Genomic DNA, 18006 nt, shown 5'->3' with positions numbered 1-18006 from the left:
CATTAAAAACAGTAAATAAACTCACAAAATTGGGTTGCCTCCCAACAAGCGCTTGTTTAACGTCGTTAGCTCGACGCCTTTTTCGTTAGGGTGGCCAAAATGAGATGGACAAGACATCATCCTTTGTGTTCCTTAGCTTTGGGAGGAATTCCATGAACTTTAAGTACAGATAATGTGGAGTCCATAACCTCCCTATCTTGGTTTTGAACAAGGTACAAATTTTATCAATGACCCGGTCAATTTCAGCCTTGCTCACTTTCTTCCCCTTTTGTTCAAATGTTTCTTCCTTGCCAAGTAATCGTTTCTTTCTCTCTACCACCTCTATCACTTCTCCGCTATCAACAGTTTTGTCCTCTTCAGTAAATGACCTTTCTTGAGGAAGTTCGATTTCATGTGGTGGACCACATTCCTCTACTATTGCATCTTCCTCAAGTTCAACAACACCTTCTCCAACAATCTCTCCGTCATGAGTGGATTGAATGTTGACTTGATTATCCATGATTTTAGCTTGAATCATCTCCAACTGAATTGATAAATTCCTCAATCTTTGGTTGGTATTTTGCATGTTTATCATGGATTGTTGCATGAAGATATTCAAAGTATTTTCCACATTGGTCATTTGTTCATCTTCAAAAGGATATTGCTGATGCTGTTGATATGGTTCATACTCGGGTGGAGTGTAGAAGTTGTTATAACCATGATCAGCCATGATTTTGTCTAGGTGATGATCTGAAACGGAAACAACTAACAAGAAACTTTTTCTTTGCTTATCAAAGAGGGGTTAGTGGTAACAACTATTAAGTAAAGAAAAATATTTACGGAATATGTACAAATACTTAAAACGATAAATCAATCGTTCTATCTATGATATCTAAACACCAATCCCCGGCAACGGCGCCATTTTGATGAAGTAGTTTTGCATCAAAAACAAGATAAGTATTTGTATCGTCTCCACAGGGATTAGTGCGACATCACGGATATTTCAACATCAAATATCATTCTAAGTAAAAAGGGTGATTGTTTGTTTGAATTTACAACTATGTTAACTAAATGCAAAAAGTAAAAGATGAGATTAATAAGGATTGAAACTTGTTAGGAGTAGCGTTTCTTAACCAAGCGTCACACGTAACCTAATGATCCATACGAATTCTAGCTTTATAAACAACATTATCACAATCAATTCTAAACTATCCTTCGTGTCCAAAGTGATATAATTAACTCTAAGGTATCGTTTAAACATTCGTGTCCAAATCCCTTAAACGATAACAAAGTCGATCGGATAACCTAATCGACCGTGTCCAGCCTGATTAAGCATCCGAAAGCATTGAACTCTTGATTATGGTGATTATCACAAGATTAACAAAGATGTCAAGTAAGTTAACCTAAGATATATTGCTATTCTAGCTCTAGATTCAAGAGTTTGTGTCCAAATCATCTTGAATCTCATTGAAAGCATTAACACAAGAATAACAACAATATTGAATATAAATTGCTAGAATCATATTTTGCAAGATCAAAAGATTACATGTTAGCAAGAATCAAGTACCTCTCATCCCAACAAAGAGTATTTAGCTACACATCATCATGGAAGCCTTGCAAGGATGGATTGAAAAGGAAGGAACCATTACACTTGTGATGTCTCAGCAAAGGAATAAGGATCCAACTTCCAAAATCACTCTCACTTCATATGATCTACCCTATTTTCTCTCTAAGATATTACAATGAAAAACTAAGAGAAAAGCTATGGAAAACTAACTAAGTTACTATCTTATAATTTCCCCTAATGAACTACTAATGTATATCATAAAGCAAGCCCAAAATATCTAAAAATAATATCTAACATAATATCTAAAATAATATCTTACATAAATATCTTACATAACTAGCAAGTGGGCCACTTGAGTGAGGCTAAACTTCTATTTTAAAGGGCTGAGTTTTTTTACACCTACGCTAATAGCGAAATATACGCTATTAGCGTGGTTGGTCGGCCTAAGTTCTGGCCAATTGCAGTGTGCCATGTTGGTCCTTGACCCTGTTCTTCACCCTTGGTACGCTAATAGCGTAGTCTTCTGGAGCTTTTACGCTAATAGCGTAATTTACGCTAATAGCGTATTTCTTCAAACCCAGATTCTGCTTCGCTCCAGGTACGCTAATGGCGTACCTCTCTGGCCCAATTTCGCTAATAGCGTGGAATACGCTAATAGCGAATTCTTCAAAACCAGCTTTTGCTAATTTGCACTTTTTCATGATTTTTGGTCTTTGATCAGTGTCTTGAGGATAATTCCTGCACAAAAGGATAGAGTAAGATATATAAAGCGTAATAAGGCATTTAACACTTATTTCTCGGCTTTTCCGTCAATTACTTGCAGAACAAGTAACAAAAAGTGCTTAAAATATAACATGAATTTAACACTTTTTTGACACTTATCACCTGGCCTATTCCCACCCTAGGTATAAGTATCCATTATTGTTAACAATACATATAATAATAATTTCTCTCATGAAAATACATATTATTGGGCATAAGTATCATTATTGTTAATAATTGTTTTTATAAAGTACAAACACTTAAATGAAAATGAGCTTAAAAAAATTAGTGAATAAAAATTAATTTGATGATATAAATGAATATTAAATTAATATATTTAAATTACTTTTAAAAACTACTGAATACTGAAATATTAATTGATATAAGTTTTATTATGAATTAAGAATACCATTTATATCATTTTACATTTATCAGTCAGCTAGTTAAACTGTTAATATGTTTACCAAACATAGCCTAAATGTACCAGGGCACTCCATTCTTGACGGCACACCACATGAAAGTTAGTAAGAGGGCAAGAGATAAGAATGTTGCACTTAAGTTAGATATTAGCAAGGCTTATGAAGTTATGATAAAATTGACTGGCTTTACCTTAAGGAAGTAATGCTACAAATGGGGTTTGATAGACAATGGGTCCAATGGATTATGATGTGTGTTGAAACTGTCGATTATTCTGTTATTGTTAACAATGATATGGTGGGTCCCATTATACCAGGCAGGGGCTTGCGACAAGGTGACCCATTGTCGCCCTATTTATTTATTCTTTGTGCCGAAGGTTTATCCACTATCATCCGAAAAGTTGAACGGCGCGAAGATCTTCATGGCATCTCCACTGCACTAATGCACCTACTATTTCTCACCTTTTGTTTGCAGATGACTGTTTTTTGTTTTACATGGCAGATGAGAAGGAAGCACAAGCGATGAAGAATATTCTTCATACTTATGAGTTAGCATCGGGACAGGCCATCAGTCTTCCAAAATCTGAAGTTTTCATTAGCAGTGTTGTCCCATGTCCTTTGAAGGACGTCATCACCAATATCCTAGGAGTTAGAGCGGTGATGGGAACCGGCAAGTATCTCGGTCTTTCGTCTATGGTGGGGCGAAGTAAAGAAAAAACATTTGGTTTCATCAAGGACCGTATTTGGCACAAAATTAATAGTTGGAGCAGCAAGTGCTTATCCAAAGCTGGCAGAGAGGTAATGATTAAGCCGGTACTCCAATCTATCCCATCTTATATTATGAGTGTCTTTTTACTCACCAATAAGCTAGTTGATGCAATAGAGAAGATGATAAATGCTTTTTGGTGGGATCACGGAGGTAATACGCGACGTGGGTTACATGGGATACGGAGAAAATGATAAAAGTGCAATTAAGCCTATATAGTATTGGTCAGTACTGCAAAATATCTAAGGTAGCAACACTAAATTTGGAAATAACAACACACTTCAGGGCCAAACTATCTACAGAACCATCTATGCATCAAGGAAAACAGACTCAAAAATGCACTTGAACTCTACATATAAAAATGCACTTAGAATGATAATGTGTGATAAAGAGGAAAACAAATCAGGTGGTTTTCATATTTAGTGATTTAGATATTATAATGTGTAAGGTCTGATATAATATACAAAGAAGGTACTTTTTCAACTCCCTCCCAACAGAAATACAAGTAAAAAGGTACTTTTTTTTGCTTATGATGCAAAGAAGGTATTTCATACAACTTGATGTATACACAAAGCAGAAAGTTCAAACATATTTTACAACACTGTTATATTAACACAATAAATATAATGCAATAACCATCTTACTTGCAGCCAAAGAAACCTTTTTTCAGTGTCAACTCGGAGGGATGTGCAGTTTTCAGAATGTGATGATTTGTTGCATCAATTATGCTGCATATAAGATACACAAGTATAAGCTCATAAAAAAGTTTCGAAGAATTTATTTTCCGAAAAACAGATTGGAATTGATAAATGGATGCTTATTCTTGCAGAATAACTTGTTTGTTACCCATTCAAACATTTACTCGAAATTTATACAATTTTTCGATCAAGCTGATTTTGAAAAATTATCAAGGTGGCTATTGTAAGACCATCTGCACAAATGAGTGAATGATAGAAAAGGAAACCCCATCCGCGTTTAGAACAGACGCTTTCCTAACTTCATAAGAAGCCCATCTTATCTTTAAGCTTAAAGCTTAAAGGTTTATTGTTGATGCTTGAAGCTGTGAATTTTAGTTATTGAACTATTGAAAATTCATCAAATTGTGTAAAATATGTCATCTACAAGCTGGGAATAGTATCAATAACTAAGTGATGATCTCTTATAATATTCACAGCATGATTACAAATTTCTGGAATGTTCTAGATGTTGGTATTTCTTAATATACTAAGTGTCTGTTTGGATTGCTTTATTTGAGCTAATGTCTTGCTGGCATAAACAGTTGTGAGTATGTTTAGAAGAGTTTATGACAACCAACTTATGACATGTCCATAAGCTGATTTCAACTTATTTCTATAAGCTCTTCAAGATAACTTATAATAAAAACAACTTATAGCTATATCAAAACAGTTTGACAGTATTTTATCTTTTGCTTGAGAAATAGCTTTTATGATAAGTACTTATGTTATAAGTGATTAATTAAGATGTTAATCCATACAAAGATTAAGCCTCTCCAATTGTTTCTACCATCTTATGTGAAACAGCACATTTAAGATGCCTCCAATATCAAACATATTAAAATAGATTCACACACAAACACAGAGATTGTTACAAAGGGAGGGTTTACTAAACTATTCAAAGTTAAAGTAAACAATTGCGATCATGAATAGCATCATTTGCTTTGTCTAATAAAGCCTAAACACAAGCATTTTTAGGAGGCCATTAAATGATTATCAATAGTGAAAGAGATTAAATCATCCAACTAATGTAGCTTTTACTAGTGACATAAAAAGGAGGGAAAAAGAAAGTATTTAATCCAGCAATGGGACCATCATGGAAAGAAATTTGGATGTAGTGTCTCTCTATGCCTCTTTCTTTACCAATGTTTGAAAAATTGGACCAGAGAACCAACCGGTTAGACATCTAGATCATGGTTCAATTAGTTTAACCACAATTAAACCAAATGAAAAAGAAGTTAAAAAAATGAAAATCAGATGAACCAATTGCAGTTCAACCATAACCAACAATTTTGCACAGTTTCGGATTGATACTAGAGAAAAAGGGATACTAGAGAGAAAGAGATGCCACTAAAGAAACTCCATCTTGTTCAATTCTTACTCCTATTCAATCTCATACTAGGTTCTTCTACACCTCACCATAATCACACAAACTACTGTGGGAATATCAAAACTCAACCACCTTTCTTGACTTCAAATTCTTCTATTTCTTCTCAATTAAGGATAACTGTTAACGTTCCAATTCATGCACCAGAATTTTGCAAAGGGTGTGAAAATCCTAATGGAACCTGTAATGCTGGCTTGAAGTGTCTGTGTCATCCAAAAGAATGCAGTAAGTGCCTTGATCATATAAAGTTTTTTTATTCTATTTGTCCAAAGTTATGAGAAAAATATGTAATAGTTTTGTGACACTAGGATGATGATTTTGCAGCAGATAAGGTCATCTCCAAGGTTGGATCCATAAATTCTGCTGGTAGTTTGTTTTTCTCTTTGCTTTCTTTCATTGGTACAATAGCCTTCCTCATGTATGTCTAAGTCTAACAAGGATATCTAAGGACTGAATTATTAGTAATGCTTTAATTCGCGATAAAAAAACGGATGATGCAGCCTCAGTCGAGATCATGTTATGTCTGTAGACATACAAGATATTAATGTCATGTAGGTTACTATATTTGTTGTATGTATGTATGTATGTATGTATGTATGTCTAATATCTATAGTTGTCGAATCTCATCTTTTGGATATAACTAGCAAAAAACAGCGATTACTTCTTGTTAGTCCAGTTCGTAGTTTTAAATTGTGGTCCGCAACTGTAGTTGCGGCTGCATCAGCTGCATTTGTCAACAACTTAAAAACTATTCCTGCCAAAATGTATGGTTTCTTCTATATGAAAGTTGAATATTGACTTAGGATAAATATCATTCATGAGCTGTTATGATTATGAAACAGTTTGATTCTTGAAACTTTGCACAATGGTAGATTTAATGATTGATGTGGTTGTTGCAACATTAATGCTATCTAAATCAGAGTTACAAATAAGTGCCTAACAAATATGTATAATGCTTTCAAAACCATTGCCAATACTACGTACTATCATCAATATTAGTGATGGTGGCTTCTTCCATAAACTGATACGTCATGATCAATACAATGAAAGTTCATAGCCCTTACAAGTCACAAAGATTAATCTTTGAGAAATTAAATTGTCACTCAGCTGAAAGAAATTAGTGTTGTGAATTGTAGAGTATTTCAAAATTAGTATTCTACAGTCCCACATAGAAGAGTTAACATAGTTTTCGGTTTTTATATACCAATGAGAGTTATGGCTCAGAGTTATAGCTACAAGATAGCAGTGATTGAAATTTGCAAAGGGGTTGTCTCTCTAAAGATATACTAGTATTTATTTGCCTTGAGTTAAACAAATTTTTGGAAAATACTTCCATGACATAGCTTGTGTGCCATTGGGAAAATCCTGGCCATTGATGTGTGTGGATGTGTGTGGGGATGTGTGTGTGTGTGGTGGAGATGCAAGCTATGACACCAATGTCACACAAGTTATGGCACCAAAGTGGAGTCCCAAATTTTTGCCTTGAGTTAAACAAATATAATAATAATTCTTATTCTTTAGGGGTATAATATTATTTGCCTTTGCCTTGAGTTAAACAAATATAATAATAATTCTTATTCTTTAGGGGTATAAATGTATAATATTCTTATTCTTTAGGGGTAAAATTTTGTAATTTTCTTAAGCTGAAAACTTTTTTTATTTGGTAAAAAAACCCGTATTTTTTTTATTAGACTATAATGATATCTTCTTTTTATTTGAGAACAACCCTTCTTTCTAAAATTTTTTTAACAAACAAAAATAAGATATATAAAAGAGAATTCTAAACCCAATAGACTACTTGATAAAAAAAAATATATATGAAACTCAATATATTTAAAATTATTGAAATATATTCAAAATTTACAATAATTTTTACATATTTTGAAAATTCAAATAGAATACTCAAAATTATTTTGGATCTTTAGAAAGTTATCAAGAGGGTTAGATAGCTCAACTGGTTTGAACTAAAAGTTAAGAACTTAAAGGTCCATATGATTTAAGTCCTGATAAAAATAAAAATAAAACTAATATAACAATTAAGAGGTCCATATGATTTAAGTCCTGATAAAAATAAAAATAAAACTAATATAACAATTAAGTACTAAAATTTGGCATTAAAAAAATCTAGACTGAAACGACTTTACAAGTAATAAAATAGACACGGATTTCATTGCTGTAAACATAGCATAGTTTCATGGTGTAGTCAATCTCGACCATTAATTTGTGATCAAACAATTCAAATTATAAAATCAATTTTACATAGTAAAATAATCTCACTCATTGATTAAAGATCGCACAACCATATCTATTTCAGCAAGACGCTGTGACGAACCAAATTCAATTCGGTGTATGCTAGATATCTATCGATCACACTGCATCCAAGCCACTTTATGTATGTTAGGTGAAAGTATTTCATGGACACAACCTCAAATAAATATTATTTGGGTACACCCACATGAAATTAACAAAATTAAATAAAAAGTATTTAATCACATCAACTAATATCTTGTAATTTTATTTTCCTTTAAATTTTTCTTGATTTTGTGTGTGCCCAGATATTTTTATTTGGGTTTGTGTCCAACCAAATGTGTCTCATTATGTTAGATGTCTACAATTGTACAAAGTCTTTTTAAACTCATTTTTTTCTCATTAGAGTAGTCTTTAAAATCCAAATCAATTACACCTTTATTTTAAAAAATCAGAATCTAAACTAAACAAAGAGAACCGATGTAAAGACACTTTTGAAGGAATCTCCGAGTTTATTTTGTAGTTTCCATTAGTTTTTTGTTTTTGTTTTGAGGGAACCATTAGTTGTCTTTGTCTATAAATAATGTTTGTCGAATTTAGCACCTGGCGAAAGGGTATCATCATATTAGATACCGTTTAGAAATAATCAAATTGTGATATTTTTTAAGTTTAAGTTAGTGATAGTTTATGCTTTTAATAATGGATTATCAACCAAGCCATTTTACTTATTGCCTCTTACGTATAGGAAAAATCAGCTGGAAAGAGAAAATTTATCTTATATGTCTCAGAGATTCTTTAACAGAGATTAGTCACATTTAAACGATAATGGAAACGATCGAAAATTTTATTGTACACTCTATTGTTGTAAGCTCGTCTCTTTCAAGCAGAGATGATGTGTCTCTTTGACACCCACATAAGTACGGGGTGAGTACTAACACATAGCAAAGTGGGTAGTAATGTGTGATCACTCCTGGGAGCAAAACCTTTATTTATAACGAGACTTAATGTGAGTCGACTTTGAATTGTTGCTACCTCCGCTTCTTAGAGCATCTTGAATGTGGACTTCTTTCCTTAGCAAGGATATCAACCTATTAAAGACCCCTATTGGAGGAAGAAAAAAGAGGGTACATATTAGTTATTGGCAACTATATAAGAACTATCTTTCTTCAGCAACTAATGGGTCTCACGATTAAAATAGAAAATAAAGTATATAAATGACATGTACACGTGGGTCCAATTTAAAAAATCCTTGTTATTTTACTACTGTTATGGATGCTCTTGGATCGCTATTGAATAAGTCCACGTTGTTAGGATAAATTAATGATTAAATAAGTGAGAGCTCATATTTGATTTGAATGAGCTCTACAATTTGTGAAACAATAGAAGTACTAAAAGTTTTATCTGTCATCAACGATAGTATTCTTAGTTGTGTCGTCATGAGCTGCCGAGGTGGACCCACCTTGGGCGCATATGTCGCTGAGTCTCGTTATCGATTCTATTTGTGATCTGTCCGGTGAGAACGGTTGAGTGGCAACGGCGGCAGAGAATGCTCCGGTGTGACGGTAACGGCTTCCGGTACGGTGGCGATGAGTCTTCGCGGTGGAACGAAAGGTGCCTGGAGGCACGTTAGCACTCCAACGCTCAAGTCAGTAATGGAATTGAGAAAGAGTGTGTAAGAAGTGTTGTGAAAAATGGTGTGTCCCTTGAGGGTGAAGTAAGCTCACCCTTATATAAGCGCGCTTGAGTCATAACTGTCTCCGGTTATGCGGCATATGATTAGGAGCTGGGAAGAACACGTATGCGGTGATCCTTGCGCGAAGACGCACTTCTGTGTGGTACGGTGCACGCAAGCAGGCGTGCTCCTTTGAGTGCAGAGCCTTAAGACTTTTTTTTTTTGTTAAAAAATTTCAATTTAATTGTTATAGTAGTACCATTAGGGCATCTTCAGCGCTGGGAACTTATGAGTTCCTACTGCCTTAAGTTTCGTGCCTTAGTTTAGTTTGCCATTGGAGTGTGATGACATGGCATATCAAGTTGCTTAAAAATAAGGGATGTAACTTCAAGAAGGCACCCTCATGTAAGAGAACTTAACAATAAAAAAGCCTTATTTGATTGCAAATCTGAACTGAATTAGATGGGGAAAAAATTCAGAATCAGTTATAAAAAATTAACCAGAAAAATGCAATCCTAAATAAAATCAAACTCAAATCATCCAGAAAAATAAAGTTAAAAATTAAAACAACAATTTATCCAAAAAAACATAAAAAAAAAAAAAAAATCAATCAAGTACAATAAAAATTGAATCTTTATTAATTGATGGATTGCATGTGAGATCATTTTTTTACGAGAAAGAAGGAATATATCTGAGATTTTAGAAGGAAGAATGAATGGTTTGGGGAGTTGGTAGGTTAATTAATTTTTATTTATTTCATAGAAAGTGACTGAGTAGATGGATTGAATTGAATTTTTTTACCAACTGATAGAAATTGGTACATGGTTGATTAAAAAAAAAGAAGATGAAATTGGTACATGGCAATTAATTGTGTTGAAAGCCATCAAGACCAATGGATAGTTTTTTTACCACAAGACTAACAAGTAGTTTTTCACTTGTGTATAAATCTGAATCAAATAATACTCAAACTAACATCATTTTGTGCAATGGATCTCTCTCAATATAATCACCAATCTTCAATCTTTTGCAAAACCAACCACCACACATTCTTGGTGTCACTTCTTAAAATCCCCAACATTATTTTTACCCACCACCATCAACAACAAATTCCAATATGTGACAGTGGTGTGGAGTCTTGTAATGATGCGCCACAATTCTCCACTCAAATTGGTCGAGAACCACAACTCTCCACTTCAATTGATCTTGAACATATTACGCTAGATGAAGGACCAAGTTCTAATAAGGCGAAAAAAAAACAAACTCGTGCAAGTTTTTCTATGGAAGAAGACACACTTTTACTTCAAACATGGCTCAACATTTCGAAGGATCCAGTTGTGGGAGTTAACCAAAAAGCTGAAGGTTTTTGGTTACGAATCAAAGACAACTACAACACCTACCGCAATCAACTTCCAAAGAAGGAATCGGGTCAACTAAAATCTCGATATCACCTATTGAATACACGTGTTAGTAAGTTTGTGGGCTGCTACAAAGCAGCGGTTAATCAAAACAAAAGTGGTCGCTCTGAGGATGATATAATTATTGAGGCACATAAGATTTATACACAAGATACAGGGAAAAAAATCTTTGTTGTTCATGCATGGCGGATATTGAAGGATGAACCAAAATGGAAGGGAGAAGCAATCGAAAACCCTTCAAAAAGAACAAAGGTTTCTACTAGTGGAGGGTATTCAACATCATCCAACGTGTTCATTCAAAAAGGAAAAAAATTCCTTGTTGTTCATGCATGCTTTTTTTGGTACTCCGGGCTCAAACAATGACATTAATGTTTTAAACACGTCCAACGTGTTTTTCAACATTTTAGAAGGAGAAGCACCCAATAATACACAGTGAATACAACCACTTATAATATGGGGTATTATCTAGCTGATGATATTTATTCTGAATGAGTTACATTTTGTCAAAACCATCCCAATGCCCCAAGGAGAAAAGAGACAATTATTTGCCAAACGACAAGAATCGGTAAGAAAAGATGTGGAACGGGCATTTGGAGTGCTTCAATCTCGATTCACAATTGTATGCGGTCCATCATGTTCTTGGCACGTGAATACAATGAAACATATCATGTATGCATGCATCATAATGCATAACATGATTGTCGAAGACGAACGTGACACATATGATGGTAACTTTGATTACGATCATGTCGATAATGGTATTTCATCAATTGAAGTATCTAATGGTCCTCATCCTCACTTTTTAGAAACATGCATGCAAAGGAGAGCACATATTCAAGAAAAACAAATTCATCGTCAACTTCAAGCCGATTTGGAGGAGCATATTTGGGAATGTTTCGGACGCGAAAATGACACTAATTAATTTATATATTTCTCATTGTTTGTATTAAACATCATTATTATTTTTTTCTTTATGTATTTCTCGTCATTATGTATTTCTCGTCGTTTTTGTTTGTTATAAAAAAATAATTTAAAATTAATTTATTCAATTTTTTTATATACGTATCATTTATTTAATTTTTGTATTTTTAATATTTATGATTTTTTTACCTATTAATAAAGTAAATGAATTAAAATTTAAATTGAATCAAAATTAAGTGAAGATAAAAAAAATATAAATTTGTGGTGTCAATTATGAATTGCTTATTATAGTTACCATTGGAGTAGAATTCATTGAGATTGTTTTTTTTTTTTTTTGAGCAATTCATTGAGATTGCTTAAATGCAATGTAATGTTACAATTTTGACCCACAAAAAATGACTCAAGCAATCAAAATTAGTTCTCCCATCGGGGAGATGCTCTTAAAGAGTAGGGCCAAAGGCACCCACGTAAGTGAGAAAATAAAAGAAAGAAAAAAGTGAATTAAGGGTTGGTGGGTTTCGGCGGCGAAAGAGCGAATCTGTGGGTTATATGGTTTGGTTTCTGAAATATTTAATACAACCCAACTCCGAAAAAACCATCACATTCATTCATAACATAATTCACTCACTTCGTTTTTTCCGCTTCCATCATCTTCCCCTTCTCTTCTCTTCTCTGTAAGCTCTCTTTCTCTTTTTCATTCTTATTTATCTCTTAATCTTAATTATTACTTTTATATATATCATTTTATTCTGCAATTTATTTCTATCAAACCTTGATCTTGATCAGGGTTTATCTTTTCTCATGCCATCTTCAATTATTCATTATTATATCCTTAATCAACTTGGTTGTTGTTTTCTTAATTATATAAATCAATTCTTGATCTAGTTTGAGGTTTTCATCCAAAGATGCAAACTTGAGTTGTTTTGTTGATTAGGGTAAATTATGTACCACATACATTGAAGGTGTGTCTGGTGTTCAACATGTGTTAGTGTCCAACACCACATGGACACATGTTATTACCGATATTTATGTTTAAGTATCAATGTTATGTTCGGTGTCGGTGTCGGTGTCTGTGTCTGCGTCAGTGCTTGATAGGGGGCAATTGAGTGGTGTTTCAAAGTTTGTCTTTGGATTGATTATGGAAACAATTTTGTTTTATGATTATCAGCTTTGAACATAAATTGTGGTAATTCCTGTGTTGGGTCAGCTCATATAGAGCTTTGTTTTGACTTCAATTGGGCCCCCTCTAGTGGTCAGTGGGAATGGTCCCTCGGATTAGTTGGTCTTGGAGCCACGAGTGAAGAACAAAGAGCTACAATCTTGCTTCTTCTCATAATGCTCCATAAAACAAGAGCCGTTTATAAAAAAACTGGAATGGAGCTGATTCCATTCTTTGTAAATTTTTATGGCATAAATTCTTTCAGCAATCAACATTTGTGTTAAATAAATTTACAGTTTGTTTGAGGATTAAAATCTTTTTCTTACTTTACTACATTACGTTTAGCTGCATTTCTCTTTTGGTTTTGTATTGTTTTAAATCAACCTACTATTGTCATCTGCAAGCCCTATCACAGGCCAAGCAGATGATGGTTGAAGGTTTTCACTAGTAAATGGATTTAAAGACAAAATGTTGAGAAGAAATAAGCAAAGATAAGTGTTAAAAAATAATCCGTAAGCAAAACAATAAATGCCTGGATTTAACTGGCATTGTAGGAATAGCCATGTACTGTTATTTTTCAGAGTTGGTATTGTAAGGGTGTAAACTATTTAGCACTTGGGGTCTTCAATAGATGAATTTTGCGATTTTTTAATTGTGTCCAAGTTATTGTTCAATTCTTTGCGAATTTTGCAATTTTTTGTTTTTGAATGGCATGAAAATACATAAATAAATTGTACAAATTTGCCTCTTGCAGTGATTTCAGAGTGAGCGTTATAAGTGGAGTTCTTTTATGGACCATACCAACTCTCTTTATAGCTAACCTGATAGGTTTAGGCATAAGATTAGTTTTATATCTCTTATAATATCGCATGTCAAGTTAAAGAATACTTGTGGATATTAGGGATAGTTAATTGCACAATTTCTTTGCACATCCATCATAATTTTGAACTCTTGGTGAAATATGTTTTATTTTTTTCCTTCCTACAGAAGGCTATTGTTATTTAAAGAATGTGGCAGCCTAGCAATGTCAGTTTTATGCATTGTGCATTGCATAATAATAACACCACTTTATAATATTTATTTATTTTCAGGGTGATCATGGCATCCTTGTCAGCTGTGAATGTTTCCCCGCTATGCATGATTCAAACTGCAAACCGCAATCAATCAACCATTGCTACCACAGCGAAGTTCCCTTCATCTTTCGGGTCTACAAAGAGTGTTTCCAAATCTTGTGGCTTGAAGTCATCATCTTCATATAGAACAACTGCAATGGCTGCTTACAAGGTCAAGCTTATTGGACCAGATGGAAAAGAGAATGAGTTCGATGCCCCCGATGATGTTTACATCTTAGATGCAGCAGAGGATGCCGGTGTTGAACTCCCTTATTCATGCCGTGCTGGAGCTTGCTCTACTTGTGCTGGAAAGATTGTTTCTGGCTCGGTGGATCAATCTGATGGCTCATTCTTGGATGATAATCAACTTAAGGATGGCTTTGTGCTTACCTGTGTTTCCTATCCAACCGCAGATTGCATAATTGAAACTCACAAGGAAGGTGATCTCTACTGAGAAATGTTGGGCCCTTGAAAGTTAAATCTGTTGCTCAAGGAAACTGAGAGTTTTTAAGGTAGATTTTGCAGCTGATTTGGTTGTTCTGCTTTAGTATCAACTTTTCTTTTGGCATTATTAGTTATTTGGGATGATAAGTTTTTTATTTTATTTTGTGCAAGCAAGCACTGTAGTTTTTAGATTATAAGCTTGGCATTTAAATGTGATCAATGATGTCATTTTAGTCTTGAAGGACATAATCAACCATTCATAAATTGGTCCAGAAATTTTCACTTTCTTTTTAAAATACCATTCAACAATACACATCTCTATCTTGATATATGCATTGGAAATAGCTGTTATTTTATAATATGTATGTCACACTTACACAAACTTGTTAGTATTTTAGTATAATTATTCATCTACAAATATAAACACAAGGTCAATCCAAATGTAAAGAACTTGAGGTTTGAGGGTAACTGGATTGATACTGATATCAAATTTGATAGACTCAAGAATGGAGATATAGAGCCTGTTCACATCACATCTTCCTCATCATTGTTGATGTTCTTAGTAGAGATGTGAAAATCATTGATATGAACACAATCAACAACAGAGCTTAGAGTGCCATATTTAAACCACTGTTTAAACCAGAGATAGGTGTCCCCAAAATCCACCCTGCACTCAAACCTTCTACTCAAAAAGTTTTGGCTTTGGAGATACAATTCCAAACATAGGATCTAATTTTGCTTTGAGCATATATACAAATTGACCATTGTTGATGTATTTTTCTGATTATTAATACATAGCCTAAACTAGCTTGCATAGCAAAGCATTGTTGGAGTCTCTAGCTTTCTGTAAACCAAGACCCCCAAAAGGTTCTCTGAATGAGCAATCTTGATTAGGTGAGGCATAAAGTTGAGATTTTCGAAAGTTGTTTATTAACGTTAAGGGTCCGTTTGTTATAATTTTTTTTAAATGATTTTTATAGTGTGCTATATTTGTTTTGGCCAATAAGTTTTTAAAAGGAAGATCTGAATAAGAAATTGGTTTGAATAACTTCTTGTAAAAAGTCATTTAATTGTACAAAAAAAAAAAGTCATTTTAAGTATTTTATCTTTTTTGTACAACTTTTTTTGGATAAAGAATTTTAAAAAATGCTTAATTTTTTTTTGGATGAAAAAATTTAGAGAAAAAAAAATGCTTAAAATGGGAAGCTGTTTTGAATAGCTTTTCTTAAAAATCAATTTTAAGTTATATCTTTTCGCGAAAAAAAAAGTAATTTTTATAATGTTTATTTTTTAGAGGTTTTTTTTTTTTTTTTTAGGGTGAGAGGTGGTTTTTATAACGTTAAATCTCTAAGAATGACTATCTAAGTTAATATCAAAATTACTATTTTATGCACACTAGTGGTTGAGCCTACATTGTACTCTATACAAATCAATATTAGGTGCTCACAACCTCATTACTAATGATCGCTTTTATCGTGCATGAACATCATTGAATGGATCACAACATTAACACATTTTTTTACATATAAAACCAAATATCACAATTGATTGTAGCTAACAAAGCATTTGAAGAAATTTCTAGACTGTCCAAAAATCCATTACTATTTATCACATTTATAATGCTTAAACATCATTGAATGAGTGACAACATCAATTTGTTTAAAAAAAAAAACATCAAAACTCACAATTGTTTCTGCGTTAAAATTTGATCAAAATAACATCAATTGTTCAATAAATGTAAAACAAAAAAGTAATAGTGTACAAAATCTATTTGAATTTTCAATCCTGCTTAAGCATCATTGGATAGATCACAACATTAGTTCATGTTTAAGCATCATTGTCAAACACTCGTTATCATTGACCGTGTTTACCATGTTTAAGCATCATTGGATCGATCACAATATTAGTTCATTTTTATAAAACCAAAATTTACAATTTACTCTGAATTTAACCTTGATTGAAATTACATCAAATTCTTAAATAAATTCAAAATAAAAAGTAATACAAAATTAATTTAAATTGTGAATCGTGGTATTTTTTTTGTCTACATACTAGGCATCATCAGTTGCGGTTCACAAACACACTTTTAACCATAAAAGATTAAAACAATTGTGTGGATTATAAGATAAAATTATCATGGCATTGTGTGAAATTTTATCACACTTACTTGTTAAAAGCCATAATCACGGTTGTCGAAATTATCGAGATGTAGACAATTGTGGTTCACAACATGCTTTACATCGTAAGAGATTTAAACAAAATTTTTTTTTTTGAAGGAAAGAGATTTAAACAATGTGTGGCTTATAAGATAAAATTATCATGATATTATTTAAAATTAGAGTATGAATCTAATATTTTTTGCATATTGAGTTAACTTATGTTGGTAATTAGGTGCATGAATTGTATTAAATTAAATATTGCACCAAACTACATTCTATCCGTTTCTTTTATTATGAAAGCTACTCATCTTTCCTTACGTTTTGGGCAAAATAAAATATCTTAAAACCAATATTAAAATGTTTGACAATAGCTATCTATGATCTATCTCCAATTGCATGTGGGGAAAGGAAAAACAAAGTACAATTCAAAAAGTTATTGCCGACATGATACCATTGGGACCAAGCTTATGTATGAACCATGAATGAATATTAGTACAATTCACTTTCAAGGACTTGGCCATACCATCGTGCCTAAAAGCTATACCACTCAACTTGTTGTAAGTCACGTTATACGTGCCTTAAAAAAAATATGAAATGATAAATATTGGCTAGAGCTGACGCTTATCTTTGGTATCACACTGAATATGTTAGAATCACGATAACCCACCATAATTTTATAAAAGTTAGAAATTGATTTTGAAAAATCATAATGAGTCGTCGTGATTCTAATATACTTAGCGCCATATCAAACATATATGAAATCATGACCATATGCCACCTTATTTAGTTAAATTCAAGATAATTTAGCACTTGGCTTATGTTGATCAAGCCGGGTTTGTCGATATTTTGATGGACTTTCTATATTGGGTAGGGTAATTGATATTGTCATCCACATTCTTATGAATAATGTTGTTCCCACATCAAAGGATGTTGGGAAACACCGTTAAAATACCAAAATAACCTCATCGGCAGTTAAATGCTGAAGAAAATTGAAGTTAAATTTATCATTTTATGGTGTTTCTTAGCCTTCACAGGAGTGTAAACAGCAATTTTCTATTCTTATCCTATATTTGTGTTGTGAATATCCCATTAAGACAATAAGATTTTGTTGTGTTGTATAGGGCACCAAGATAGTGTTGTCCTCACCCTTGTGTACACGAATCTTATTTATTATTGGTGATGATTCTTTCATTTTAAATTTGAATCCTTGATAACTATATACGTACACACATTCTATATATACAATGCTTCAACATATCTCATTAA

At 33.0% G+C, this 18006-nt stretch overlaps 1 protein-coding gene, 1 long non-coding RNA gene and 2 pseudogenes across 3 annotated transcripts; all 4 read left to right on the top strand.

The window, feature by feature from the left end:
- Positions 1-2938: 2938 nt before the first annotated feature.
- On the top strand, positions 2939-3684 carry LOC146930049 (uncharacterized). Its single transcript, XM_085707460.1, has 2 exons — positions 2939-3059; positions 3200-3684. The coding sequence occupies exons 1-2, from the start codon at positions 2939-2941 to the stop codon at positions 3682-3684; spliced, it is 606 nt and encodes a 201-aa protein (XP_085563586.1).
- A 2018-nt stretch (positions 3685-5702) lies between these two features.
- LOC146930048 (uncharacterized) lies at positions 5703-6420 on the top strand. Its single transcript, XR_015006265.1, has 2 exons — positions 5703-5836; positions 5920-6420. It is a non-coding gene; the product is annotated as an uncharacterized LOC146930048 (long non-coding RNA).
- A 4096-nt stretch (positions 6421-10516) lies between these two features.
- On the top strand, positions 10517-11867 carry LOC146930047 (uncharacterized; annotated as a pseudogene).
- Positions 11868-12463: 596 nt separating this feature from the next.
- Positions 12464-14857, top strand: LOC146930046 (ferredoxin, root R-B1 pseudogene; annotated as a pseudogene). The gene is made up of 2 exons (XR_015006266.1): positions 12464-12540; positions 14117-14857. The product of XR_015006266.1 is annotated as a ferredoxin, root R-B1 pseudogene (transcript).
- Positions 14858-18006: the final 3149 nt, after the last annotated feature.

Source organism: Medicago sativa, chromosome 4 (genome assembly GCF_051527215.1).
Source record: "Medicago sativa cultivar Bolivia chromosome 4, Bolivia_mono, whole genome shotgun sequence".
NCBI lineage: Eukaryota > Viridiplantae > Streptophyta > Magnoliopsida > Fabales > Fabaceae > Medicago > Medicago sativa.
This window is presented reverse-complemented; position numbering and strand designations above follow the sequence as displayed.